Raw genomic sequence first — 27,751 nt, 5'->3', positions numbered from 1 at the left:
TGTACTTGCCCTGGAGAAAGCAGGGCGTTGTTTGAAGGCAGAAGGCTCAATCACAGCACGGCTTTGTCCTACTCCACGTCCTGATACCAGGTGCTGCTTCAGCTGTGAGCCAACTCCTTCACACGTCTTTCTCAGTTTCTTCATCGGCTATCTTGTGGTCTAATTACACAAATGGCCCATCAACTGATTTCAGAGGGCGTGATCAAGTCCAGTATTTGAAAAAGGTCTTTCAGTCTGGGCTCAGCCTAGAGACACAATGATAAGTATTGTTTCTACTGCAGGCAAAAGCAAGAACCTGACTCAATACTATTAATCAGTACTGACTGGCTATTTTCACTGTGAAACTACTTCACAAACAGTAGGACCTGATTCCTGTAGTAATTTTCAGTTTGGAAAAAATTAAACAAAACCCTGCCCAGAGACATCCTTTCCTCTTAGGAGAAAGCCCACAAAATTCAGCAAAGCTTTGAAGCAAAACAGAATTGGTTTTCTATTGATTAGTAAAAATGGAGCATTTAGGGAAAATATTTACCCTCCCCTTTTTGGTCAGTCTTGGCACTGGTATTACAACCTTCTGATGAGGTACTTGCCCCATTGCGATTTGAAACAGCCAGCTGAGCCCTGCCCCTGATGAAATTGTACTCCCTGAGAGGAGTGCTGCGGAGGTCCACCTTCCCACAAGTCCTCCTCACCAGGTCAGGGCACAGCAGAGGCAGCATGGAGACACCACCAGCGGTGCCTCCAGCAGCCTCCCACCACCCACAGGGATCCCACATGCAGAGGATCCTGGTGCTTTCCTTCGTTCCGCTCCTTGAGAAATCACACTGGTACATCACAGTGTGCTGTCTTTCCAGCCATAAACAAATGCCCAAATAAAAGCTTTTACCTAGGAATTCCATCTCTGCATCTCAAAACGTTTTGTAGTGATGGAAACCCTGTCCGCTCCATTTTTACAGATCGGAGAAGCGAGATGCCAGTGAGAAGTGACTTGCCTGAGCTCACCGAGCAAAGTGTCAGCAGGACTAGAAACAAAATCCATGTCTCTAGCTCCACCAGTGCCACCTAGTCCTCCTCCTTCACGCTTTGGCTGCTGCGTGGAGATTCACTCCCAGTGACTTTCAACATCGTATACTTGGCACCATATACCACAAAACAAGTGAAAAATGAAGAACCATTTGAGATGAAGAAAAAAAAAATACTGCAAGAAAAGTTAACATTCCTTTCAGGCAAAGCGAGATTTTGAGAGGCTTATCCTCTCCATGTTAACTACAGAGAGATCACGGGGAAGTGAGGCATTGAGAGGTAAGTGGAATGAGTGCCCTTCATTCAAAGCAAAGAGTCTTGTAGCTTGATAATGCCTGCTCTGAAAATTGCACTGCCCTGGAATTTGGGCAACCTTGTCTCGGAGATGGCCACAAACCAGGAGGTAAAGTTGTGTCAAAATCCTGGACACATGGTAGTATTATTCACGGTGCACTCTGCCAAAAATGTGCCACAAACTCTCAGGCATGTTTTTAAAAGGGAAAGAGAAAAAGCAACAAAGCAAACCCCCCCACGACTTTCCTTCCAAATAGAAAATTAAACCAATTCACTGTTCATGAGCATAAAATTAAAAACTTGGACAATTGAGCCATTTGTAACAGCTAGAAAAAAGAAGAACTCATACTGTCTTTTAAAATTGATACTGCAGAACGCAGTGAGATTTCCTTTGTCATGCTACAGCCTTATTACACTGAGTAATACAGATACATTTAGTGACATTATAGGCTGATCATTTTGATAAATTTGTAAAGCATTGCATTATCTCTACAATGCAGTGAAGACTGAGCTACCAACCAACATGGGAAGGCAGTATCCTGCTACCAAGGTGGACGCTTTTATAAGACAAATATTAAAAGACACTGAATTTGAACAGTTATGGAAACTACATCTGGCTGGAAAGTAGGTGTGATAAACAAGGACCTGAACTTCTCCAAAACTCAGAGATGTTTTCATTCAGGATTTTGATCCAAGATGATAGTACTAACAAATTAAAGAATTTGAATCACTTTTCTTAAGATGCACTGAGGAAACTCTGGAGGGATGTCTGTTGCAGAGCTACCCAGATTCTGCAAAACAAAGATTTTGCCTCTCCAGCCTCAAAACAGAGGACTCTCCCTTCTCATTTCTGTCTTACCATTCACAGAGAGACCACCTATAGTTTCTTCAGAACCACCAGGTACTCCTTCAGATGCTTCTTATTTCACAGCTGAGAAGATGTAGCTTCAAGGTCATAAAGCTCTGATGTCCTCATCAAAATCTACAGACTGTTGTAAGTGTATGCAAGCCATTTATCAGAGTGTCTGACAACCATAGCTGCGCACTGAAAATATACAACGCTGAAATGGCATTTGCCATTGATGAAGAGAATTTAAGCAGAAATGTGCTAGCCTGTGAAAGCTCCGCAAGTTCAGATGTCTCCAGATTAGCCTAGAAATCACCAGCTACTAAGAAGCTTCAGGTAATTTAAGCCTAAGTAACAAGATGTAATGGAAGATGCCAACCACATTTTATTAGGGAACACATTCCCTCCAGTATAAACTCATGTAGCACGAGCAATGCTGGTGGAAACCAAGTGAACTATGCCAATCTAAGGATCTAAAATGAATAGTTTACATTAAAAATGAAAAAGGAAAAATGTTCATAAGCTATGTAATGAACTTCAGGGTTTTACAATCTTTTCTACTTCCTGGATACTGACAGCAAATCGTGGCACAAACAACTGAAGAGAAACTGAAAGGAAATACCGATCGGAAATACTCAGACTTTTTTTGTGGTTTTTTCCCCATTCTTCCTCAATTTAAAAATGTTTGTTAATTTCGGCACAGACTGTTTTTATTATTTCTATAGCCTTTTCAAAGTCCCTCATGAAACTTTACTCCTTTAATGCTCTTACTCTTCCCTAAAGCAGGTATCTAATTTTAGGTCTGCTTTGTAGATAGGGAAAACTGAGTCATAATAACTAATTTGCTTGTTCCAGCCCCATAAATACTCATGTTTAGGTCTGAGGTTACAGTCTATCCCATCTTTCTGAGTCCCTGTTCTTTTTTCTGACTGTCAATAAAACATTGCCTCACAAATTTGTCTCCATAATTGTAATCTAACAGCGCAGGCTTTGGCTTTATCCAATAATTTCCATTTGTAGTGGCTTTCACATCATCTTCTGTTTCAAGTGTGCAGACATGCACTTGAACACTTTATAATTAAGAGACACATTCACTTACAATTAGGGAAACAATGCTTTAAGTACAGTTTACTATATGATTGTCTTAAATACAACAGTGGAAATTACAAGTTGCCATGCCTAATGATTTTTCTCTGTAGAGAACAGATCTCCTCCTGCAAGCCCACATCCTGCTCCACGTCTCTGCTGAAAGTTATAGGTGGAAATCGTTTCACATTTTCAGCTGAAATGCAAGCCCTCCTTCTCCGATTTGAATGCTGACATGAGCAATTGTATCATAACATATTATGCTGACACATCTTTGAGTGAACGTATGCACTTTAGTATATGTTCTCATTGTAACCACCCAGTACTGAAAGCTGCATCTTGTCTAAGGGTCTAGCATAGTAGTGAGAGAAACCAACTGCGCTAACAGATTGCCAGCAGGTTGAGCAACGGTGATGATTTCCCACCTTTGCACTAAGCAAGTAAGCATGCATGTAATGCAACTAGACTGTCTGTCCCAGTATTTCTACACCTCTCAACTTGCAGATGACCTGGTTATGTTTGACACTAACAAACTGGTGTGAACAACTCCAAGGCCCCCCGTAAAAACTCAGATTACACATGGGAAGCCTGATATACCTCAAAGTTAGCCCTGCTTTGAGCAGGAGGTTGGACTAGACAGCCTCAGATGTCCAGTCCTTCTGCACCTGAATTAATCTGTTCTATGAAGTAGAGATCAAAAGTGCCATCCAGCATAGGTTCCGCTCGACAAATTCAGCTCTGCTGTAAGACTGCAGAAGCAAAAAAAGTTACAACATTTAGAGCAATTCATTTATCTGTAACTCATAAAATCTGTGTAGTCTATTAATGCTGCTAAGGAGTCTCCTGTCATAAAAGCTAACCAACAGTAGACTTAGCTACACCTGTGACTACAGTTTGGCTCCAAATGTATTAAAAATACAAATAAAACCTCCCTGGGGAAAAAAAAAATAAAAGTAATTCTGTAGAATATATAAGCAACTAAAAATTTGTTTTCATTGTATTTATTTTTGCAGATTTGTGCCTCTCTACATCAGTAATGCTCACTCTTTCCTTACAGTCTTCATCTGAGTTGTGCTTCTTTTAACAGGTGGTCAGTACTTGATGAAGTCACTTAACTTCAACAGGACTTGGCAATCACTGATTCTCTTTGAAGAATCTTTCCAATTGCCTCTGTTTATTGAACCATAGAAATAGACTTCCTTACTGGAGTTCGTATTAGGATAATGAGCCAGAGAGCTGACCAGTCAGATTACCTTAAGCAGCAGCAAATGCAGTATCATCATTTACAGTAGCTGTAGGATTCACTGTTCCAGCTCAATAGAATACCAAGAATTGCTTTAGTTGTTTAATTGCCGTTCTGATCTTAAAGAATGAAAGAACACATTAAAAACTAAGTGAACTCCTTTTTAGTGAAAAATACAAGAAATATAGAAGATTTTCATTACTTCCATCTAAATATTTACTTGACTTCAAATCCACATAACTCCTGAACAAAGCAATCAAATAAGAATTACAATTTAAAAGAGCAGCTATATCAATGTTAAGGGTATTGTGACAGCACAGTGACAGGCCCTTTATAAACATATAAAACCCCTTTTCCACAGTTCTGCTTATGTTGACATTCGTTTCCATGCTCCCCCTTCTATCGCCCCCGCCTCTAAGAAAAAAAAATAAAGTGTGTATATCTGAGTGTCCAGAAGAAATTAGGAGGAACCTTAGAAATTGGGAGGGTTCCCAGGCTTCCCACTGAGGAAGCAGAAGAAAGCTTGATAGAATAAAGATACTTAGAAATCCCAGTTTGCCAGCCTACAGGGTAGAGAAGTCCCCTAGCTACACATAATGGCATCTTGGTCAGGCTTTGGGTCTGCTGGGTGGGTGCTGACGCACATTTGAGGACCCTGGACACTCACTAGGCAGGACATCAGAAGTCCAAGGGCCAGAAGCCCAATACCACAGGCTTTGGGAAGTTCACCTTGTGTTTTTTCCCCTCAAATATAGGTTTCAGTGAAGTGCTTTTTCACCAGTCCAGGAGCAGTCTACCTGGCAGGAATGTAATGAATTTGATGAGCTTGGCCTATTAACAGATTTCAAAAAGAAATCAGGTGCTAAGCACTTCTGATGGGTGTAGATTAAAGTCTATCTGTGCCCTTGTTCTTCCTCTGTAAAATGGAGATACCCATAATTCCTACTATATCACATAAATGAAATGGAAACCATTATACTAACACACTGTAGAGACGCTTTGACACTCAAATAATGAGCACAGCATAAAGATATCTCACCTAAAATGAAGTCACCCACTTTTAAGACATGGTGTAAAGGAAACATTGCCAGCTTCTGTATTCTTGCCCTGCAATTCTCAGTAAAACAAAAAAATGACTCATTTGAACATCACAGTCATTTCAAATCTTGGCAAAAGTCAAAAAGGAGTAGCCAGGTTTTGGCTGAGGAAAGGTCACCTTCAATTCTGCCTTCCTTTTAGGTGCACATATTCACTCAAGTACCGTATTCATGAAGAACGATCACACAGGATTGTACAATGCTTAGTAGGCTACAGCTTTGATGAGGGGAGGTCTGCAGGTACCATCAGGATATAAATGACAGTATTATCCAACAGGGTAGAACATGCAAGCAAATGTGCATTGGTGTTTTACATGATCAAGGCCTGATCCCACTAATTAAATTCCTGGTTGGAGGGTAGATTTGTCATTGTCTTACATAGTACCAAATTTTACCCACGTGTTATCCACCATTAACCAAAGAAAAACTGATCACTCCATCATCATATAAATTGATCTCTCTGTGACTTGGCAAGGAGTCAGAGCAGTGATGATATTGACCCTGTAAGAATATTAGGTCCAATACCCAGAGACATTAACCTTTGTTTAACCAAAAGGTAAATCTTTTGATGAAAGGCAACATTTTATTACTACCTACCTACAACAAATAGCTCATTTCTTACTACAACTCAGCTGCTGGTACTGAAGAGCAAAACTTGCACTTACTTTCAGAGACTCTTAAGTAATTCACATTGAGGTCATGGATCAAAACTGATTATTACAGTTGTAATGACCAAGTCCTGCAAGGTGTTACGCCCAGCACAGAGGGCTGAATCCTGTAGAGAGAGGTGGACGTTGTGAACAAATTACTTTTAGTTAAGAACAACAACCAAGTTGCAGGAAGAAGATGGCCAAGCAGGAAAGATATGCTTGTCTTCTGGGGCAGTATTGATCCTTACAATTGCCCCACTAATGATTTCTTCTGAGAGAGCCCGCATAAAATGAGTAATCACTTTTATTGTCTCAGTTCAGAAACAGCTGAAAATCCTAGAGCTGGTTGGTACTTTTCCATGGCATTTGAATTAATGACTGGCAAGATTATGTTGCCAAAGGCCCATCAAGTGCAATCTCAACCCAATCACCAGTGTTTGCTTCATCCTCGGCATAGTCTCTCATGTTTTGAAAGCATCTTGCCTTTAATCAAACACATTAAGCCAGCACTATATCAGGTCTTTCCTTGCATGTTTCTCTGCTCTGTAAGATCAAGTTCTGCCCGTAACCATGTCCCTGCATTGTTTCATGACAGATGGGTTTCTGTGGCATTCTGCATACCCTGCTTTGGTTGTACCTGCTCAGCTTCTACCACAACACAGTCCTTAAGTTATGATTTTCTCTCAATAGAGTTTATTTATCTTTATTAAAAGCAAATGTTATTGGGGCTTTTGAAATGTGTAGGCCTACATGGTAGGCCGCAGGAAACAGTACTGCTTTCCAGATTTAATATTCTTTAATGTGTTTGTTAACAGAACATTGACATCTGCTTAATGTTCTCTTTACAAGAATCTATCAGATCTCCCCTTATGTATTTCTTGCCAACCTCAACTATCAGCATTTACATTTATGAAACAGAACATGAAGTAAGTAACGACACAGCTTAAAGTTCCAGAACTAATATCTTGCATAAACTCTTTTTTTTTAATTATTATTTTGGAAAGTGCATCTGCTCTTTCAAAAACTTTTAATCATGGTGATCTCATGCACTGAGCTGCCGTTTAAACAAAAGCCACCCATTTACTGTAAAGCTACAAAGCAGAGATGAAAAGCAATGAACTCCAGGATAGATAGTTAATACATAGCTGTCCTCTTCGTGCCAACACTGCCAGCAAAGCTCTAGTGCAAATCAGTTGCCTCATTGGAGAGAATTTTTGGCAGCCTAAAAAGAAACAGCAGCAACTCAAGTGTGTTTCTGAACCTTGCTTATAAAACCAGTCTCATGTACTGTAAACTCTCGCTTGCTGTTTTTAACCCTTGGGCTCCCATGTTTTGTTTTCATTTTTTCAAAGCAAAGGAATGTGAGAGAGATGTCTATTAGGCTCCTTCACTCAGCCCGAGGGTTAATTACTCAGTTTGGTAGACATTTGAAAATATTATGTTACCTCTAACGGCAAAATTGATAGAAGCTTGTTTCAGACTCACTTTATGTCATTATGGCAGATTAAATTAACTAATCATAAATTATGCTGGCTAAAGTACATCTGCTACTCACTAAACCTGCAGAAGGAAGGGAAGGAGATTTTTTTCTGAATAAGTAGTAAATGCCATGCAGCAAATTAAAGACTTTTTCAAACCGATAAATATACACTCAAACAACAAAAACTGGAAGCATCCCAAAGATGGCAGCGACAGATTCTGAAGACCATGGCAGCAAGTCTAACACTGAACCTGTGGCTGCTGCAGAAGAGCATCAACACTGAGGTGCTGCAGGGGTATTTCCACAGATCAGAGTAAAAACTGTCCATTAAAGACTAAAGAAGGTCAATTAAAGAAGAATAAGCATGCTCACATTATTGTTAGATATCTTTGAATACCAGTATGATGTAAGAGGTGCATGTTTGCAGCCCCTACTTCCAATGTCACCCTCCGTTTTCTGTTCAAAGCGGCTGACTACACCATTTCTATTTGCTTCCAAGGAAAGGGTAGATGTATACGTCACTGATTTAGAAGCCAGTATATTTTAGTGATCCTTCTGTTACCTTCCGCATTGCAGGGTGCAAATGTGACAGCTGATACCATGTCAGTATGATTGAATTCCTAAACAGGGCATGGACAACTGACGTTAGAGATGTGTGGGAGGAAAAGACAGAAAACACAGGCATTCAAGACCTCTTCTGTGCAGTATAAACTATTGAGTCCCTATCTGTAAGCTCATGGTAGACCAGCTCGTTCGACCACATTAAATGACAATTTTCTTTCTTTTGGAAGAAAATAAGGAAGAAATGCAATATTATATTGTATTACATGTGGATTCACATATGCAACTGTCAGTTAAAAAGCATGTGCTGGTTCTGACTGGGATGGAGTTATTTTTTTCCATAGTAGCTAGTATAGGACTATGTTTTGGATTTGTGCTGGAAGCAGTGTTGATAACACAGGGATGTTTTAGCTATTGCTGAGCAGTGCTTACACAGAGTCAAGGGCTTTTCTGCTTCTCACACCACCCCGCCAGCGAGTAGGCTGGGGGTACACAAGAAGCTGGGAGGGGACACGGCTGAGACAGCTGACCCCAACTGACCAAAGGGATATCCCATGCCATATGATGTCATGCTCAGCACATAAAGCTGGGGGAAGAAGAAGGAAGGGGAGGACGTTAGGAGTGATGGTGTTTGTCTTCCCAAGTAACTGTTAAGCATGATGGAGCCCTGCTTTCCTGGAGATGGCTGAACACCTGCCTGCCGATGGGAAGGAGTGAATGAATTCCTTGTTTTGCTTTGTTTGCGTGTGCGGCTTTTGCTTTACCTGTTAAACTGTCTTTATCTCAACCCACGAGTTTTCTCACTTTTATTCTTCCAATTCTCTCCCCCATCCTACCAGGGCCATATGACGTCATGCTCAGCATATAAAGCTGGGGGAAGAAGAAGGAAGGGGAGGACGTTAGGAGTGATGGTGTTTGTCTTCCCAAGTAACTGTTAAGCATGATGGAGCCCTGCTTTCCTGGAGATGGCTGAACACCTGCCTGCCGATGGGAAGGAGTGAATGAATTCCTTGTTTTGCTTTGTTTGCGTGTGCGGCTTTTGCTTTACCTGTTAAACTGTCTTTATCTCAACCCACGAGTTTTCTCACTTTTATTCTTCCAATTCTCTCCCCCATCCTACCAGGGGGGAACGAGCAAATGGCTGTGTGGTGCTTAGCTGCTGGCTGGGGTTAAACCACAACAAAGCAGAATGTTGTTTTGGGACGACCAGATAGCTTGCTCCTGTCTAGGAAACAAGCTTTGCTGAACACCTCCAAAAAGAGTCTAAGACAATCAGTCTCCCAGTGACTGTGTTTAGAGGGGGGATAAACAAAGGATTGACAAATCTATTGTGTTCCTTCAGGTGTCGCAGAGACTTATGAATCTTTGGGGGCATCCGAATATCCCAAACTTAGTTAAAGTGTAAACTCTCAACATGCTATAAAGTCTTCTGGAAAGGTGCAGCACTCTGTTCACTTGTTCCCAGGTTCCTACTCCATCAGTCCCCTGAGGCAGGTGATGCTCTTAGTACCATCCGAGTCCTTTTCCCTCAAGTTTCCCTCCCATTTCATGTTCTCTGAACAATATTCCCCAAACCATCTTCTATGCATGATGCATACAGCTACAAGAAAGTCAGCAGGAAGGAAATACAGCTACACAAGGATTTAGAGGGAAGCAGCAAGGAAGGGAATTGTGTCCCTCACCAACATGCAGGAGGCAATGATGAGGTTTAGTCCTGCAATGAAAAAATTCTAAAAACTTCCTCTGAAAATAAAAGAAAGCTTAGATCACCATCAGTCACTGGGTAACCTATTTTAAGCCCATCAGAGCCAGTGCGCTGTTCTCATGTTGCTAATTAAAAATGATAGATTCATCAATTAATCTCTCTTCCTGTCCCCTAGCCTTGTTACAAGATTTTTCAAAGGGACAAATGGTAGTTAGATGCCCACAAGTATCATTGCAGCCCTGAAAACTCATGCCTTTGTCAACATGAACCCGACCTTGTCTCTTTAGACTATGAAATGACAAAAAGAAAACCATAGGAAACTTTGCTACTCTGAAAAACACAACAAATTTATAATTTGGGAATAATCTTATCCTCTGTACAATGAATATTGCTACATAAATCCTTCCTGGGCTCCAATCCGAACTTGCTCATTGATAGATAAATAAGCCTCTGTTAAATTTGGCAGAGAGAGATGTCCTAAGCTTAGGCTCTTAATTGAAACTCAATTGCGATACTTACTACAGAGCAGTCAAAAACACTCCACTATTTAGGAAAGAAGCAATGAAGGCAATCTATTTTTATTCACATTGAAATGGAGACAAAGATAAAGGTCCTGCTGTTAGCTTAGCAAAGTGCCAGCCACATAAAGCAAGCCAATGAAATGGGTTATCTTTTCCCCTTTCAATATATGTATCACCGGGCAGTGAAATAGAATTGGGGTGTACAAGGTTAACAAGCCAGCATCATGTTATGAAGCAAGCGATAAAATTGTCTTATAGTTCTTAACTCTGACCTGTTCCAGTGAAAAGCTGCCAAGCAGAATTATGTCATCCTGAACATCTCTCTCAAACTGTTCGATATATGAAGGAATCACTTCATCTTCAAGCTCCCCGTGAAGGTCACGTGCCTTACTGGAGCTGACAGGCATCATGGAGTCTGGAAAATCTTCACTGGCGACACAGGCTGCTTGAAGCAAAAGTGGCAGATTATCTCTTAGCAAATGGGAGTTCATTCACTGGTTTAGTACCTTCTCAGTTAACATGTTTGGCCCACCAACACTTTAAGACAACAATTCACGCTGTAAAATGAACACTAATAAATAACAGCAGTAGAACAACTGGTGGGTTCCAAGTGCCATTACCAGGAAAACTCTCAAGAGCAGCATCTGCACACAGGGACAAATTTAGCATGTGCAGCTTGTTCCTTAAATAATTTTTAAAAGGAGTGCTCTGCATTTCCCCAGTGACCGCTCCCCTGTAAATCTTAAAGGAATTGAGATTTGGAACGACTTTGGCTTTCACTCCTGAGGAAGAGGAGGAATAACTGCAATTGAAAGGGAGTTTTAGGCGAACCACACCAAGCATTTCATCTTCCTCCCACTCACCCAGGAGGATCAGATTCCTCCCCCAGGTGTGTGCACACAGCTCCTGCCTAATTAATTGGGTCCAGTTTTGCTCTCACCCACATCATTCCCCTGATTTCACTGTGGTGACGTATGTAGAACCAAAGGGTACATGCTGCACATAAATAAAAATAAATCATATTCATAAAGTCAACCTTGAAGAGAAGCTGTTTCCTTTTTTCAGTTTAATTCATCATGCTACATAAAAAATAGATCTACTCATTGATATCTGCTACAGTACTAATACTAAGTTTGGGTCATAAATAATAAAGACTACTATTTTTGCTCATTTCTCCACATTAGGATCACTAAGAAATGACAGATACCAGGTTGTCCACACTGACTATCTTTCTGGCCTCATATTTCTGTGTGCAAGTGCATGTTTTTATAGTTCTCTGTGCCTTTCTCTGCAAGAAACTGCCATATCTAGTTATTTGTTTTTCTCTTTGTCCATTCTAAAGCAGTTAAAAGATTTTTTTTTTCTCACTCCTCTTTGAAGTCTCTCATTTTCTAATGAAGACCAGAAAAGGAAAGATAAAACTAAGACTATTAAAATTTTCAGTTGTGCTCACTACTCATTGTTTAATGACTTTAATTGTTGAGCCTCCGAGTACTTAAATCACCTCAGTGCCACCAACACACAGGAAGTAGGGTGGGTTTTTTATTTAATTACAACAGGATACAATTCAAAATCATGTTGGGGGAAGTGTACAGATATAAACAACCCAAACCATTACCTTAGGGTACACAATCTCTTCATGTAGCATCTTACAAGCCTAATGAAAAGTGATTTGACCTACAACTATTAACTGCAAAAACAAAACAATATTTACATTTAAATTTACTGTAACATTAAGGGTTTGGCTAGGAGAGAGAAAATCCAGAAAGCACTGGAAAAGGAAACATTGCCAACAGCAGAAGACGCAGCATCGCTTGCTCCCCTCAATGCTGTGTTTTACTCAACGGGCCATATGCTCAGCTGTTATAAATCAGCTGCTTTAATGCTTTCACAGGAGCATCCTGGGAAGACTGTACATTCCTATCTCAGGATCCTCTGGATGTAGAGAGATTGTCCTTATATATCAAAAAAGGAAAAAAACCATTCGGTTCACAAAGACAACCATGCAGTGATTCATCAAAAAATCGTTTTTCCTTTTTGCTATTGTTCTTTTTGTGAGGAATCGTATCAAGTGAACTCAGTTTTGGTGGAAGACACTGGGCTCATTAGCACATCTTGTGGAAAAAGAGCAAAAGAAGAGAGAGAACATTTTCAAAATCCTTTTCAAGGGAAATAACTACTAAAAATAGAGATAAATTACAATTCAGATTTGAAAAATATTTGATGGAAAGATACATATGCTCATTTAAGCACATAGAAAAAATGTTCATTTGCCTGAGCTGGAAACGGGGAGAGAACGAGGTTGTTCAGCTGGTCTATTCCTTCCACGCTGGCTTTGCAAAGAGACCTCTGAAACTCGGTCACCATCAGGTTGCTCCTTGTCTGAACTGACCCACGGGTTACAGGCTTGAGCTGCTGCCACGGAGCAATGCTTGACCAAAACAAAGCTTCCACCTCCTTGCTGCACAGAAGTAGCCATGGTGTTAAAAATGTTACTTTGTACACACGGGACGAAATGGCTGAAAATTTATGAGGAAATTCATTGATAGATTGATAAACTAATTAAAACTCGGCTGCTTCAAGTTGTTAGCATTTGCGTCAAACTTTTCATTGCCTCGGCTGTACTTAACACTGCGAGTCATACTTTCCACATAGTTTAAATCACTACTTCTCCTTAGCACAGGCTGTATTTGCAGATGCTGTGCTGTAATTAAAACAGTCTCTCCGGTATTAGCTTGGCTGCTTGTAACTTCATTTACTCCTGCATTTGTCCATCAGATAGCAGTGGTTTATATACTGAGATGAGAATTTAAATGGTAGGTTCACCAGCAGACTACACCTGAGCATGGGTTTGAATGTATAAAGCAGCTATAAACTCCACATGGAAAATGCATTTTGGCTGTCTGGTTCTAGAAGACTCTGTGTATAAATCGTAGCTTAAAAAGTACATCACCAAAGGCTCATGCATCAGTTTCAAACAACTAAAATGCTGCAAAACACTGCACTTAAATTTTTAGGTTGTTGCCAAAGAATAACATAATAGAAAATATTTTTTATGGTATTCACCTAGCATCATTTTAGATGCACATGGATCACAATCTTACATTGTTCGAGACATTTTATCCCTAGATAAAAAATATACAGTCTACAGCTTTCTCTAAAAAACAAACCACCAATGTTGCCTTTTAAGTTGCCTTATAATATGAACTAACACGTACCATAAGAGTCACCAACAGGTTACTCAGCAAGAAAATGCTTTAAATATAAAATTATATAAATTCTGAGCCGTGTTCTTTCCTTTCCTTTGGGGATCATCTATTAATTAGGACTGTATGACTACATGATTTTTCAGCTCAGTGGTCAAATGAAGAAAAGAAGCAGTTCTGTAAGAGTGGAACCAAATGAATCCTAGTTTTCTATGGATTTTCTGATGTCTAATAAGGGTCAAACTCCCGTATTATCTTTTCCCTCAGTGGAGACATTGATAATGCTTGTCTGCTCTGCTCAGCTGCCCACTTCCATAAAACTGGTAAGGAAGTCAGACCTGTGAGACTTGCTCTCTGTTAAAAAAAAGGGTTTGGAAGTGAACAACAGATTAAAAAATTGGGAGGGAAAAACACAGACAGGCAGAAGTAAATACAGCCTGATATATGCACACAGAGGTGGAGATGGCACAAGCCTCACTTCCTCAGGAAAATCTTGCTCTTTTCTGAATTTTATTCACCCAAGCCAAGAAAAGTAAAAAATTCAGCTAGGACGGGGCACAATATTCACCCACAAGACTAGCTCGGATACCCACTATGGCACTTCTAAGAAATAAAAGCACTGAGGCACCGCTCGAAACACGAGACAGCAGCAGGCTGCAGCGTCTCCCCCACTCACTGCCTTCATGCCTACACGGGGGGCTATGACGTGCTCCTGGAGTGCGAGACACGCGTGTTAATGCATTTGCTTGCCCTTGAATTGAATCGGTGAGCTGGCAGCTCAGCAACCTTGGCAGCCTCAGCGCGAGATCACCGTCCACAGAGCACACCGCGTACGTTCAGATGGCTTTGGATGGATGAGAGATTTGAATCTGTCTCACACCCCACGTAGGCAAACAGTAATAAGAGCATTTTGCCTCTCATGGTGGTTTGATAAAACTAGTTGGAGAAAAAGACATTTTTAGTTCAAACATACCAGGTAAGTTTAAATTATAAACATTTGAGATCAGTGAAACCTTATTTCTCTCTAAATATGCTATTTGCTATTATCCTCTGTAAAGCATCTCTTCATCTTAACAATATTCATTAATGCTATTTGTAATATAATATAAAGTTTTAGGGCACCTAGCTGAAGGAGAGAGTAACCACCGATGGATGGGGAAGGCTTCCCCTTCGCTTCCTAGTTCCCTTGCTTAAAAGTGGACAAATACACACGGTGCAATTCAGCTCACTTACCTTTAGCCATGCAAAAAAGCAATGGTCAAGTCTAAGTCAGCTGTCCAAGACCCTTCTAGAGCCAAAGGAAAGAGAAGAACTGCTTCCAGGGCACAATTTGTCTAATCAGCTAAGAGGTGTCTGCGTGAGGTGGGCTGAACCACTGCCTGGAGGTGCTTCTCTCCCCCTCTCCCACCACTTTGGGGGAGCCCCAGAAGCTAACTTTCAGAAAGCTAATGGAAAGGGTGCTGGACCCCACCCTGGGGCAGCCTGTAAAATGACATCAGGACATTTTCCTTAATCATACAGGGTTATTTTGATGATAAAGTTATTGAAGAATATGAAACGCTATAAATATTGGTAGACTGGGACCACACAAGTACCACAGAGAGATACCCCATGTCAATCTTTCCTATAGAAATAATGTTGACTTCACAGCCAAACTTGTTTTTATTTTGATCTATGTTGTTGCAGGATAAAAGCAACAATCAACCTGCGGCACTGCTATAATCTTTCTCAGTAATGTGGAGCTCTACATTAACATGCAACAATAGAGAGCTTGCTAATAATTTGTTAAAGGTTTTTGCTTAAACTATCTGCATGAATTTAGCTGTGATGGTTGTACTTTCTTTTTCTTGCATTTAAAATGAGACAAAATGGGTTTCAAAGATGTTACTGATATGCCCAGTGCCAGTTCAAGGATTTTGCAACCCTAGGCAAATGAAAATGTTTGCCTCTTCTAGAACAAAGTTGCTCACAAACTAAATAGTCATAAAACATGTTGCAACTCCTGGAGCTCCAGTGCCGTAGGCAACCGCCTGCTCTGTCTCTCTGACAGAGTAGGTCTTGTGAATAACTGAAATATAACAGGAAACCTCATACAGATACAAAGAACAGAAAATACTTTTGCACAAAAGGCCTCTGCTGAAAAAGGAGGGGGGATACCCAAAAATATGAGGGCAGCCCTGAGCCGGCGCTTGTTCATATGTCACTTCTCCTAGGATGAACCAGAGGAGAGCAGCAGACATGCACCTTGTGTAAAGGCTGTGGTGGTAACGGTCTCATCAATCAACTGGGTGTTAAATAATGCCTGTAAAAGTAAGTGAAGCCAAAGTAAGGCTGTTGGCTTGAGGTGAAGAAATCTCTTCTCCTACACTTCATTGTTTTTACTGTAGGTGGAACACCAATTTGTATTCTCTAACAAAGCCACAGAAAACATTTTCTTACTCACCTGGTAGTGTAAATCCTTACGTTGATAACCTCAAACACTGTGTGACGTGACCCATACATCTGACAAATGGCCCACCCATTTATGAGCTTAAATAAGGATTTAGATTTCTAGCTTTGAGCACATAAACAATATTTCCAGTCTTCTTTCATAAGAGTGGAATTCAACATGCAATGAAGCAGCCTAGAGAAAGCACGCCACTTAAGTTACACTTAAAACCACATAAACATGACTCAAAACAAAAAAATTTGGGGAAAAAGATCTTAGAGGCTCCCATTAAAATCAATGTCCCTTTTGTTTCTGAGTTCAAGGGGATAGATTACCCATTCTCCTCCCCACAAACAGAGTCAAGAGTTCTATTTTTCTTTATGCAAACGATTTTGTTATTTACCTTGGAAGTCCAGCATCTTGTTTTCTTCATCTAGAAGCTTCATCAGTTTACTGTACAGGATTTGCTCATCAAATTTCACAGGATCTTAAAAAAACAACAGCGAAACATCTATTGTTTCTTCCAGTAGTATTTCAGGAAACACTATTTTAAACTATAACTAAAGATACAAAAATACAAAAGTTAAGAAACCATTTGACACTTAAAAATAGTTTTCATAGTGCTAGTTTCATAGCAGAGGTGACTGTCATTTTCTTCTGAGTTCTGAAAGACAGTTTAAAATAAAAAAATATAATCATATACTTTTATGACTGTCATTTTCTTCTGATTTCTGAAAGACAGTTTAAAATAAAAAAATATAATCATATACTTTTAAATAGTGAACAATATTATAGCTTGATCTGAACTGAAACTGGTTTACTAATTCTGCCAATAGACTAGTTAAAATGATTATTTATATTCAAATTGCCAGATGAATTCTATTTGACTCTTAATAAAAATCAAAGTACCTAATTTCTTTTCTAATGTGATTTTGGATCTTTATTAGAAATTTTACCTTGCTGTCCATAATACTAACATGTTATCTAATATGAGTAGTCATTACAGCACACTATGAATTTTGATTTTGTGGCTGGTCAGTCATTCAAATTCCCAGTAACGTGCAGACTTTAAACAGGAGTAAGAGACACACACACGTACCTTTTTCCATGAGACCTAAAAAATTACTTCAAGTGTCTATATTCAAGGGATAAATGACCAGTTGAGACTGTCTTCTCTCCAGATCTCCCAGACCCTGGCTTCTCTAAGTTGGTAGAAGACAGATGGTAGAACACCAAAGAAATTCATACAAGGTAGGTGAATTGAAGTACAGCTACAAGCGACCTTGGGTGGCTCTTTTTAAGTGCCCAATAAAATCAAAGAATAAATTTTCTTTACCATGAAATTTCAGAGCCAAGTTTTTCAGTTACACTGAGTTTTTCAGTTACATTTGCTTGGGGGAAGCAAATCCATAGTGGGGTGTTGTTTGTTCCCAGGGCATTATCAACTCAGATGAATTTCCACAACAAACTTAATTTATCAAATATAGAAAAGATAATTGCTAATATCTTCATTTTCACAGAATAACCCATTAAAGAATCCCATATGATGAACACATTAAAATGATAGTTAACTTTGTGTAATAGAATTAGTGGCTGAAGATTTGCTTTTCACTAGCTATTCTCTTTGGGCATTGGTCCTGACTTGCTTAAGTCATAAGAGCGTAACTTTAAAGTGTGCCCTGATTTCTTCACCTTGTTCTGCTTTGGTCTCTTGTTAGTGACAAGCTGCTAGCTGGAAAGAGGAGGTAAATGAATATGGTTTCCAATCAGGGGATGGCCATGCAGGACCAGACTTCAGTTCTGACTGTCCTTTTAATTCCGTCCACTACATACAAATGTAGTTCCACTTATTTAACACTTCTGCAAGGAAAAGGAAACCAGACAATGAGCCTGGTTTGTGAGTATCACCGAATCAGACTGGTTGAGATGGGAAGGGATTTCTGGAGGTCAGCTGGTCCAGCCCCCCCTGCTCAAACAGGGCCACCTAGAGTCAAGTTGCCCAGGACCATGTCCAGATGGCTTTTGAATATCTCCAAGGTGGAAGACTTGCTCTTGGTAGAGGTGTTGGTAAACATAGCATTATAACTGCTCTGCAGATGTCAATGCAACCAACCTGAGGCCAGTACCATTGCTAAAAGACCTTTATCAAACAACTGTTACCCCAACCTTTGTGTGACATTTTTGCTGTGGAGAAAAAGGAGGAATGCCAAAGGACAGCTGTTTACACATGGATCTCGGGTCTAGACTGATATGCAAGTGCCTAAAATCACCTCTCCACTCCCACCCCCGGAACTGGACAGACTTTCTCAGAGCTTTCAGCAGTTCCAAATTAAAAAAAAAAAAAAAAAAAAAAAAATTAAGTGTGTATCACTCAGCCTCCTCAACACAGGCAAGAGAACACTTTCTTCTGATGAAAACTGTACTTCCATGTATCCCTTATGTAACCACTCTATCCATACATGTTTTTAGGCACACACAATTACAGAAATCTAATCTGCTTTTTATTCTCTGGTTATGAAGCAGATCATGACTCATGAAGCCTATTCATAAGATGAACCAAGGCCATACCAACAGAAAAAAAAATTAAAAAATCTTTCATTTAAAAACTCTGAGCCAGAAGTTGACTTCCAAGGTATTACATTGCTGTCTTATACAATGAATGGTGAAATTATAGGGGTTAGATGTAATTCGCCCTTGATAAACCTTGATTTTTTTCACCAGTACACAGAAATTCAAGTTACTGATGTGTATTAGAGCCTGCTTTTCTCAGTCACACAAGTTTTTGCCTCAAAAGTTTAAACCTCTATATCTACTCAAAGTTTCTCATGAATTTCAGAGATGACCTACTTTGAGACCCTTTATAGTAGACAAATTTTTTAAGGTTTGACTACAACTGCATGTCTAGAGAGTCTCTGCAGTACAAATAAGCACAAGGTTTAAAAAAAGCAAAGGGCTAAGAAGGTAACACAGAAGAACTGGGTCTTGCGTGCTATCGGGTTGTTAGTGCTTAACAACAGGAGCTGGGCCAAAGCATTCAGTGCATAGCTAAGCACTTCATTACCATGATGATGTTCTTACTTAAGTCCATGCAAATTCAGGCAGGCCCTTTCCCACCCTTTTTTTATCTAAAAGCCATGACAGGGAAGGAGAATTTCCTCCACTAGACAATACCTCCTGGTTAATCTCTCTCATACTTATGCATAACTTCTGTTCTCCCAGCTCTGCAGAGTCACACCCTCCCACTCCTCCCTATCGCCCACAGACAGCAAAGCTAAACATCTCAGCTAAATTGGCAAAAAGAAAACCAAAAAAGCCTTCTTGCGTGCTAGGAAATTTTACAGACTCCGGGGTTTCCTTCTGTTAGGCCAACACACTTTCAGCTCAGTAATAAAATCGTTCTCCAAGAAGGACTTTGGAAGCAGGCTTGCAAAAAAGCTACAGCTTAGTACTCAGTTCTGGACTAACTTCGTTAATTAAAGAGAACATGGTGTAGACAATGTTCTCAGAGCATGCTTCATTCTGCTACGGTAGCGGAGTGAATACAGCACAGCCTCACTTTTACCCATCCATTAACTCACTGTCCTTGATCAAAGACTTTGTATACTGCCTATCGTGTTCAGAGCAGTTAAGGCTTATAATTTAAATTGTAAACCTCAATATTTAAATAGAACTGCATATGTGATCTTTGTCACCTCATTTTCATGAATGGAAAAGAATATACTGACACTAAAATTACATACTTAATTCTGCCTCACCTTCTTCACTGACCTCCATCCCACACTGCCTTGGGTTTATTTCCTCATCCATCAACGGGTCAAAGTAATTTCTGCTGTATTCATTTCCTGTGGAAAGCACATGAAGTAAGGGTCAGCGATTATTAGAAGCACATGAACCAAAATGTTAATTTTGAAATCGACACCAGCAAGCAAAGGGGCATTTTTTGCTACTTTATAAGCTTAATTTTTTTAACAAGTCCTCTAAGCCTACTAGTACTGCAATTATCATCTTGTGAAAGGTCAGAAAAGGTAATTCTGGAAACAAGTGCACTTTATGTTACTTTTGCTCAGGAACTAATGAGAAAAAATCTCAAATTTAGATGATGGAAAGATAAGAAAAATTTAAAAAATCCAGTATCCCCAACATAAGCCAATTATTCTTGAAATACATTGTACACATTCAACACAAGTGAATTGCCCGTGCTGCAGAGGAATTTGTGTTTCACAGATGACCCCTCCAATTTCAACAGTTTTAAATTTCACCACTGAGGTTTCAACGTCTGGTGCATCTTTAATACTGTATTCAACCAGAGAAGTGTTTAATTACAGAGGAGATACTAGAATACTGCCTCATTAATCTGAACAGCAATTATATTCAGTTGGGCTAGGTAACTAATCCAAGATTTTGATGGGATAAAAACACTCATTTTAGCACTTTCCATTTCAACAGCTAGTTTTATCTGCTCTTTAGAAACTAATCAAGTCTACAAAAAAAAAAAGTCATTTGTTAGACTTATCAAGGAATAATGCAGCATCTAGCTGCCTAGAGGAACTCCCAGTAAAAGCCAGAAGAATTTTCTCTACACAAGGGAGGAGGGAGGGCTTCTTCTTCAAAGCATGCCCTTCCTTCAGCAAAAGTGCTACACTGTTAAAACCATCCTCACGTTCATTGGGTTTGCAAACAGAGCAAATTATTGCTGAAGAGAGAAAAAGTAAAATAATTAAGCCCATAACAAATTTTAAAATTGCTTGAATAGACATAGTTCTATATCCTGGAAAATACATAAGAGATAAATGTACAAGGGGGTTAATTCATCCAAGATACATTATAGTAGTCTACAGTGTATTTGTTTTAGGATCAAAAATAATCCAAGCAGCAGCTCCTTTTCAGAGACTAAATGAAACTTTGATATGAAACTAGGTTTAATTTATATTTCTGGACTGGCACATTTTGACTGTCAGTCTCTGTTCCTTCAATGTAGTAAGTACAAGAACTGAAAATTTGCTTTACCTTGAGGTCTCAATAAAGAAAAAATAAATGAGTTTCATTTTTGTTACTTTATCTGTCAACAACTACTAGGCTGGTATGAATCTTGGCAGTATGTAATCAAAGTCTTATGTACTGCAATAACAGAGCCATTCTACCTTATTCACTGTAATTGTTTTTCTCTAGCACAAAGCATTGTGATGTTATATGAACACCCCTTCACATGTTGGTAAAATAATTCACCCATGTGCTAAAAAAGAAAATGATGATGCATTTCTTTATTCAATTACCTCATAGCTGTAAATGTAAATTGCTGGAAAGTATGTTGCAACCATACAAGCAATACTCAGCTAGTGCATAGGCTTTTTGCACAGTCTTAATATCACAACAGTTTTTATTGAATTTTAATACCCCATGTTCTGTATCCTGTGGGTCTGGTGTGAAACTCTAAGGAGACGACTTTTGGGCAACTCTTCTGGACAGAATAATTGGCATTTAGGAGGAAGTGTCATGTTATATTTGAGTCTGCGAGGCATGGAAACCATTATTCAAAAACGAGATACGTTGACAAATACTATTAAACAGCTTGCTCTTTGGTCCTCTTTAAAAGAACAACCTCAACCCTTCTTTGAGGAGTATGAAATATTTCATCCGGGGCTTTGGCTCTGTCAGAACCGCACACAGCTGGAGACAGAAAGTTATGCAGAAGTAAAAAGAACAACCAGGTTTGATTTCTCCAGAGCAACGTACACACTTCAAAACCTACATAGGTAGAATGAGTGGTAAATGCAGAATCACCTCCTTACGGTGATTTTATAGATAACAAGCCATTTTAAACTGCAGGACTCCACAGAAGACTTTCAGTGAGGCTTTCTGAAGAGTTGAAGTCACTGCAAACCTTAGATGACTGCTCTTGGGGTTTTTTTGTAGGTATTTTGGTCTTTTTTTCCCCCCCTCAGCTCAACATACACCTTGAGAACTGGTGTGACCAGGAGGTCTGGGCTCTGGGCAGGTACTAAGATTTGTTGGGGGCAGGGGGAGTTGCTTTGGTTTTAAACTACAAAATTATCAATTTTAGTCAACATAACATACTGCCCAAGGCATTTTGCTAATAACATTTTGTGAGCATGTGAACAGATTACTAATCATTTCACATTTGCTTTTGGAAATATTTGAAAGTGTATAACATGTAAATTAACAGTCCACTAAGGAATTCGCATTGCTCTGCTTTGTGGTATAAATACAGTAAAGTAAATGTTAATACAGAGCTTGCTTGCAGGTATTTTGAACAGCAGTGTAGAGCTTGCTGCTTTCAGAAAGCAAGTTACTTTGAATACCTGCTCCTACAAAGACTTGGCCAACTTTAGAAGCTTAAGTCTTTGCTTTGATCCAGAGGTTCATTCAAACCCATTAACTCAATTTGAAACCCTATTCACCCCTCAAAATTGTGTTATTTCATGTGGAAAACACAATAGATAATTCAGGAAATCCCAACTGAAGTGCAAAACCACAGATTATCTATAAATTCAAATAAAAATGGAAAGAGGGGTGTTGGCACAACAGTGACCAGGTGGGAATTTATACAGTTTAATTAAAGCAAGAAGAGTTGCTAATAAAATTAGCATAATCCTTGGATGCAGCCCATGGGACTGCACACGTATTACTAGGACTGGATGAAACTCTAAGATGGCTTTTAAGCTGAGATGTCTGTAGTCAATTATACAGTCTATATCCTGAGAATACCACAGAAATGGCATGACTAAACTGCATTTCTACAACGTCTTCTACTCCACAAAGAGATCAGGTAGCCAGTATCAATATCATATCAAGGGTACAGCATGGAATTTGGACGACAGGCAATTATTCCATTCATATTGCACTATTGATCTAGGTTTTTAGTTTAATGAAAGACTAGACAAAACTGCTGGATTTGTTAAGTGCCTCCTGACCAATGTAAAAATGAAGGCATTATTAATAGCCAGGTGAGCGATTACTAAAAGCTTGAATAAGCATTTACTGGTGCTTGTTTTTAGAGTGATGCTGGGTCTTCAGGATAAAAGCAAAAATTTTGGCATGAGCCAGCTTTCATTAGAAGACAATGCAGATTATGGTCTGAGCAAGCTTGCCTTATTAAGTAACAGCTCTCCCTTTTCAGGCAGCAGTGTGGTCAACACGGGTCTCTACCAATGACTTGGTAGAACATTACTGGGCATTACTAAGGCAACTCATAAAAGCTTTTTGCATACAATAGAATAAGACAGACTGAATTTCATCTTTCCAAGATGCCTCTGAGACAGCATTTTGACCCAAAGCGCTTTTGAAACATAGTGATGCAGCTGGGAATGGAAGAGAGTAGTCCTCCTTTCCAGATAGCTGTCTTAAAGCACTGATTTCAGCAGCAACTCCTGTTGGTGAACACCACGGTAAATACTCACTGTCTCCATTCAACAGAATCGAACCTATTTCCCTAGAGATACTTTTCATTTTACTTTGCAGATACGGCCCTTTGGGCAGCCCAAAAGTAAGGTTCTGTGCTAGCATATTTCCCAGTTTCTTTATGAGAAGAGTATGCGACCGCGTGAGCCAAAGTAGCATCCTGGGGTCAGACCACAATCCTGTCAAAGAGAGGTGCCCACCTTAACTTGGCCAGCAAGAACTAAGACTTGGGATCAGGAGGAAGGGGAGAAAAGGGTCCCACCTCCTGCATTTCCAACTGCTTCACTTAGTCACCCTGAAAGTCACGGTGGGTTTTGTGAGTAGCACTACCGCTCACCTGTTTTCCTGATTCAGTACCTACATTGACAAAGCTTGATATCTGCAAGTTGCTTCTTTGTAGATACAGACCTTTGCTTCTAATCTGCACTTTGAAAAAAATCTATAAAGAATTATAAAAAAATCATTCAAAACAATTAAAGCATGAGAGGAGAAAGAAGCCTGCCCCCTTAAAAAAAAATCTCACAGAATACAGAAGTGAAGAAAAATAAAAATCATCAACCAAAACTGCATAGGCAGTGAGAGTTCCTGGACAGTGAAAAACTGACTGGATTTCTGGTGAATTTATAGGTTCTTAGTTGATTTAAACAGTGATTTAAAACTGGAAAATAATTTAGGAAAGTTTGAAACTTTCACAAGAAAACGTTTTGAGTTTTTATTCCAAAACTGTGTTGCTAGATTTACCCACATCTAAATGTTATGAAGATGTTAAAACTTTAATTTTGAAGAACATAGTGAATTAATATGTAATCCACAAATAATGTTAACTCTCCGTTCTCATTTTGTCAAGGAAAAAAAAATAGAGAATTATTATGAGTTAACCAGAAGTTATACTTTTAGTTTGGATTTTTAATTGTCATTACTGAACCATGATATCTATTACGTTTACCTCAGCTCGTGGCCATTACAAATGCCTTTAATTAAATTTACATAGGCTGATCAAGGTTACATATAGAAGCTGAATGCTTTAATTAAGACATATTACTATTTTAGATTTACATCTAACATTATCATCTATAAGTATAGATAAATATTACCTATATTATTTTAGATGTAGATCTAAAATAAGTTTCCTGGGAAGCACGAAGTTATTCCAGATTATCACCAAATACATGGGGGGGATAGAATGTTTTACACAGAGCTTCAAATTTTCATGAGTACCAGGCAGAATTCAATGAAAAATTATGCATTAATGGCATCCTCAAACTGAAGAGCATTAAGCAAATGACTGGACAGTAGACTATATCTTAAAAACACAGCTTATTAAACACTACCATCACCGGGCGACCTCTCAATTTTTAAAAAGTTTTAAAGTTATTGTATGTCATTTTCCTTATCCTCAGTGGAGACCGTAGGTAATGAGTAAACCACGTAACTGTGTCTTATGTTTATATTGCAAGCCTTGAATAAACTCACTTGTCAGCTTTGACAGGATGCTGGCAAAGGGGCCGTTCATGAGCCTGAGCAGCGCAGACCGTGCTGCGCCTTCACCGACACTTGAAAAACACTGCACCGCACTCACGGCACCCACTTTTTCCTCCCCCCCCCACTCTGCTCCTGGAAGTCTTACCACATTTGCTGCTGTTTAAGCAAAGGTACAGCATGGGCATTATTTTTTTTTCTTTTTTTTTTTTCTTTTTTTTTTCCCCTGCAGGCAACAGAGGGCACTGTGCCAAGGGACCAGCGTGAGACCTGCTGCATTTCCTGGGGAAACGGTGTTGGTCGAAGGCGTGAGAAAAAGATTTACTGATGATGACGGAGTTCATTTAGGAACGCTATTAGATAATGTGACACATGTCAATGGGGAAAATGGATACCGAGAGCTCCCAAGGCTGGCAGGCTTGGCTGGTCCCACACTATTCCGGTGAGGGAACTTCCTGAATTTCGAGGGTCCGACAGCACTATTATGAAGCAAACAATTTCCAAGTGTAATAAATTAGCCTTAAAAATATATATTCAGTCACCTTCTGAAAGAGTATTTCCCAATTATAAAACGCATCCATTCTTCACAATTCTTCTCCCCCTACCTTTCACAAATTCAATTTTAGCACATTACTTAGATGAGTGCTACAGTATCCGTGTTGTTGAAATTGCATGCAATGGATCACGTTTTGCACACTACATTACACCTTGTGCCATTCTGCTGATTTCAATTGGATTACACCTTGTGTAATTCAACGCAAAATTACTTCCAATGACAACCCTTTTTATTCCTATGCATACATGGTGATCCATCATGCCCTGCATACTGGGTTTGGCATTTCCATTTCAAGCCCCTGTTGGAATCAGAACGCATGGAACCACATACACAGAACTTGAATTATTAGATATAAACTTTGCCATTGTTTAAGAAAAAAAGGGTATGGTTTTGGTTCATATTTCTGGTCCCATCCTTATGCAAATCATTTTGTCCAACACAAATAGCCAATGTTGCAAGCTCCCATTTCCTTCACATGCAGCATAAATGGGAGTTTCCAGCAGATGTATGTTTTTTTCATCTGCGCTTACCATCTTTCCAGTGGGTAACTGGCATCTCTTTGGAATGAAATTAGATCCTGTTCAAAAAGCTTCAGCCTCTAGTTTTCTGCAAACAGACTGAATTTGATGCGCTTGCTGGTATTTTTATCATCAAATTGGTATCCCACATGGTTCCTTCACAAAGCCCTTTTTTTGTCTGCATATTCCCAGGTCAAGGTTCTCGCCCAGTTACGCACTTGAGCAAGAAAGGGCTTACATTGCTCTGCCACAGTTGAATTGCCTTCGGCAGTAACTGTTCTTTAGCAAAGGCTTCTCTCTACTTTGGCTTTTGGTAAGGAGCAGAACTGTTCTATTTTACAGTGGGATTTTCCCCGTAGGACGCATGCAGCACCGTGTTAGGTACATCCAACCGAGCTCTGCAGCTAGGAGGTGGTGCAGCAGCGCGCCACGCAGAGACACTATTTTGCTTCCAGAAGCAGTATAGCGATGTTAATGCCACACTGTACCTGGGCTAATTAGAAGAATAGTTTCTGGTCTTCAATCGAAAGAGCTTTCTTTCCCTTCCCCCCCCCCCACTTTTTTTTCCCCCCTCAAATGTTGTTAATCTCTGTGGGCAAATTTATTGGAGCATGATATGAGATGTTAACAGCGCCTGTTGCAGATAAAATGGTAGAATTAATTAGAGCTTTTGATTTTAGGAGATAATCTAGTTTTGAAAAAAGATTTGTGTATTGGGGATGATAGGGGGAAAAAAAAAGAACGCTTCTTGTCATCTGGAGACAATTTTAACTTGAATCATCAACACTTAGGGTCAGACTGCCTCTAGCCTTTGTACAAATGCGCAGGATACAGGAGAACACAATTAGCCTTTCTTTCATCTTCCATGCAAAAGCCAGAGTATCCCAGTCTCCAAAGGTGTCTATGCAACCACCAGGTGCAAGGCAGGGAGGATGCTCAAAAAGCCCCGTGCCTGGATTCTGTGGCTTACATGCACGGTCGGCACCCCAGAAAGATCACAGTCTAATTTCTTCTGACATATATTCCCTCTGTATGCTTGGGCTGAAAATTTTACCTATCTTGTAGAAATGTGACCAGTGCCATCGCGCAGGGCTCTTCTCAGGATTAGTTGGACTGTGTAGCTCGGTGGCTGTGGTGAACACTAAACAGTACAAACTAGTATAAGCCACTTGCACATTTTCTGATCACAGCAGCTGAGGGCAAAATGTATTGAATGCTAAAGTAGATTAACATTTGCTTTACAGGCCTATGATAAAATGTTAAGTACAGTAGTCCTGTGTTAAGGGATTGCTTGTGACATACATCATCCATCTGAGGTTGAGCAACTGCCCTCATATTCTACCATCAGCCAAAGACGGTGCATTCCTGGAGGTTTGGTGCTTCCATCATGACGGTTTGCTAAAAGCCCTTTGCTGGGCAGAGACTTTACGAAGCCAGCCTGAACATTAGGGCACTCTACAAAGTGTTTTGGGTTTAAACCCCTCTGGAGAAAAGAGAAAAGCCGATATTGGCTTGCCCTGAGAGCAGGCACCTGGCAATTGAGAAACAGGTGGACGTAGGTTCCTGTCACTCCAGGTTTGGGTGATCTAAGCCCAAATATTTTTCCCAGGGAAATTTGTCTATTAGACCTCCCATTGG

At 39.7% G+C, this 27,751-nt stretch overlaps 2 protein-coding genes across 2 annotated transcripts in view; both read right to left on the bottom strand.

Moving 5' to 3' along the window:
• Nucleotides 1-144, bottom strand: part of LOC103898852 — a 119,750-nt gene extending 119,606 nt beyond the window's left edge. The window contains exon 1 of the mRNA XM_009279218.1: nucleotides 6-144. Coding sequence (XP_009277493.1) covers nucleotides 6-144 — 139 coding nt within the window. The remainder of the gene's footprint in view (nucleotides 1-5) is intronic.
• Nucleotides 145-10,734: 10,590 nt separating this feature from the next.
• Nucleotides 10,735-27,751, bottom strand: part of LOC103898850 (orofacial cleft 1 candidate gene 1 protein homolog) — a 28,048-nt gene continuing 11,031 nt past the window's right edge. Inside the window, exons 4-6 of the mRNA XM_009279217.1 lie at nucleotides 19,897-19,983; nucleotides 16,545-16,628; nucleotides 10,735-10,949 (exon numbers count right to left, since the gene is read on the bottom strand). Coding sequence (XP_009277492.1) covers nucleotides 10,735-10,949; nucleotides 16,545-16,628; nucleotides 19,897-19,983 — 386 coding nt within the window. The remainder of the gene's footprint in view (nucleotides 10,950-16,544; nucleotides 16,629-19,896; nucleotides 19,984-27,751) is intronic.

This window comes from Aptenodytes forsteri, unplaced genomic scaffold (genome assembly GCF_000699145.1).
Source record: "Aptenodytes forsteri isolate BGI_AS27 unplaced genomic scaffold, ASM69914v1 Scaffold81, whole genome shotgun sequence".
Taxonomy (NCBI): domain Eukaryota; kingdom Metazoa; phylum Chordata; class Aves; order Sphenisciformes; family Spheniscidae; genus Aptenodytes; species Aptenodytes forsteri.
Note: the sequence above shows the minus strand (reverse complement) of the source record. Positions and strands in the feature narration are given on the sequence as shown.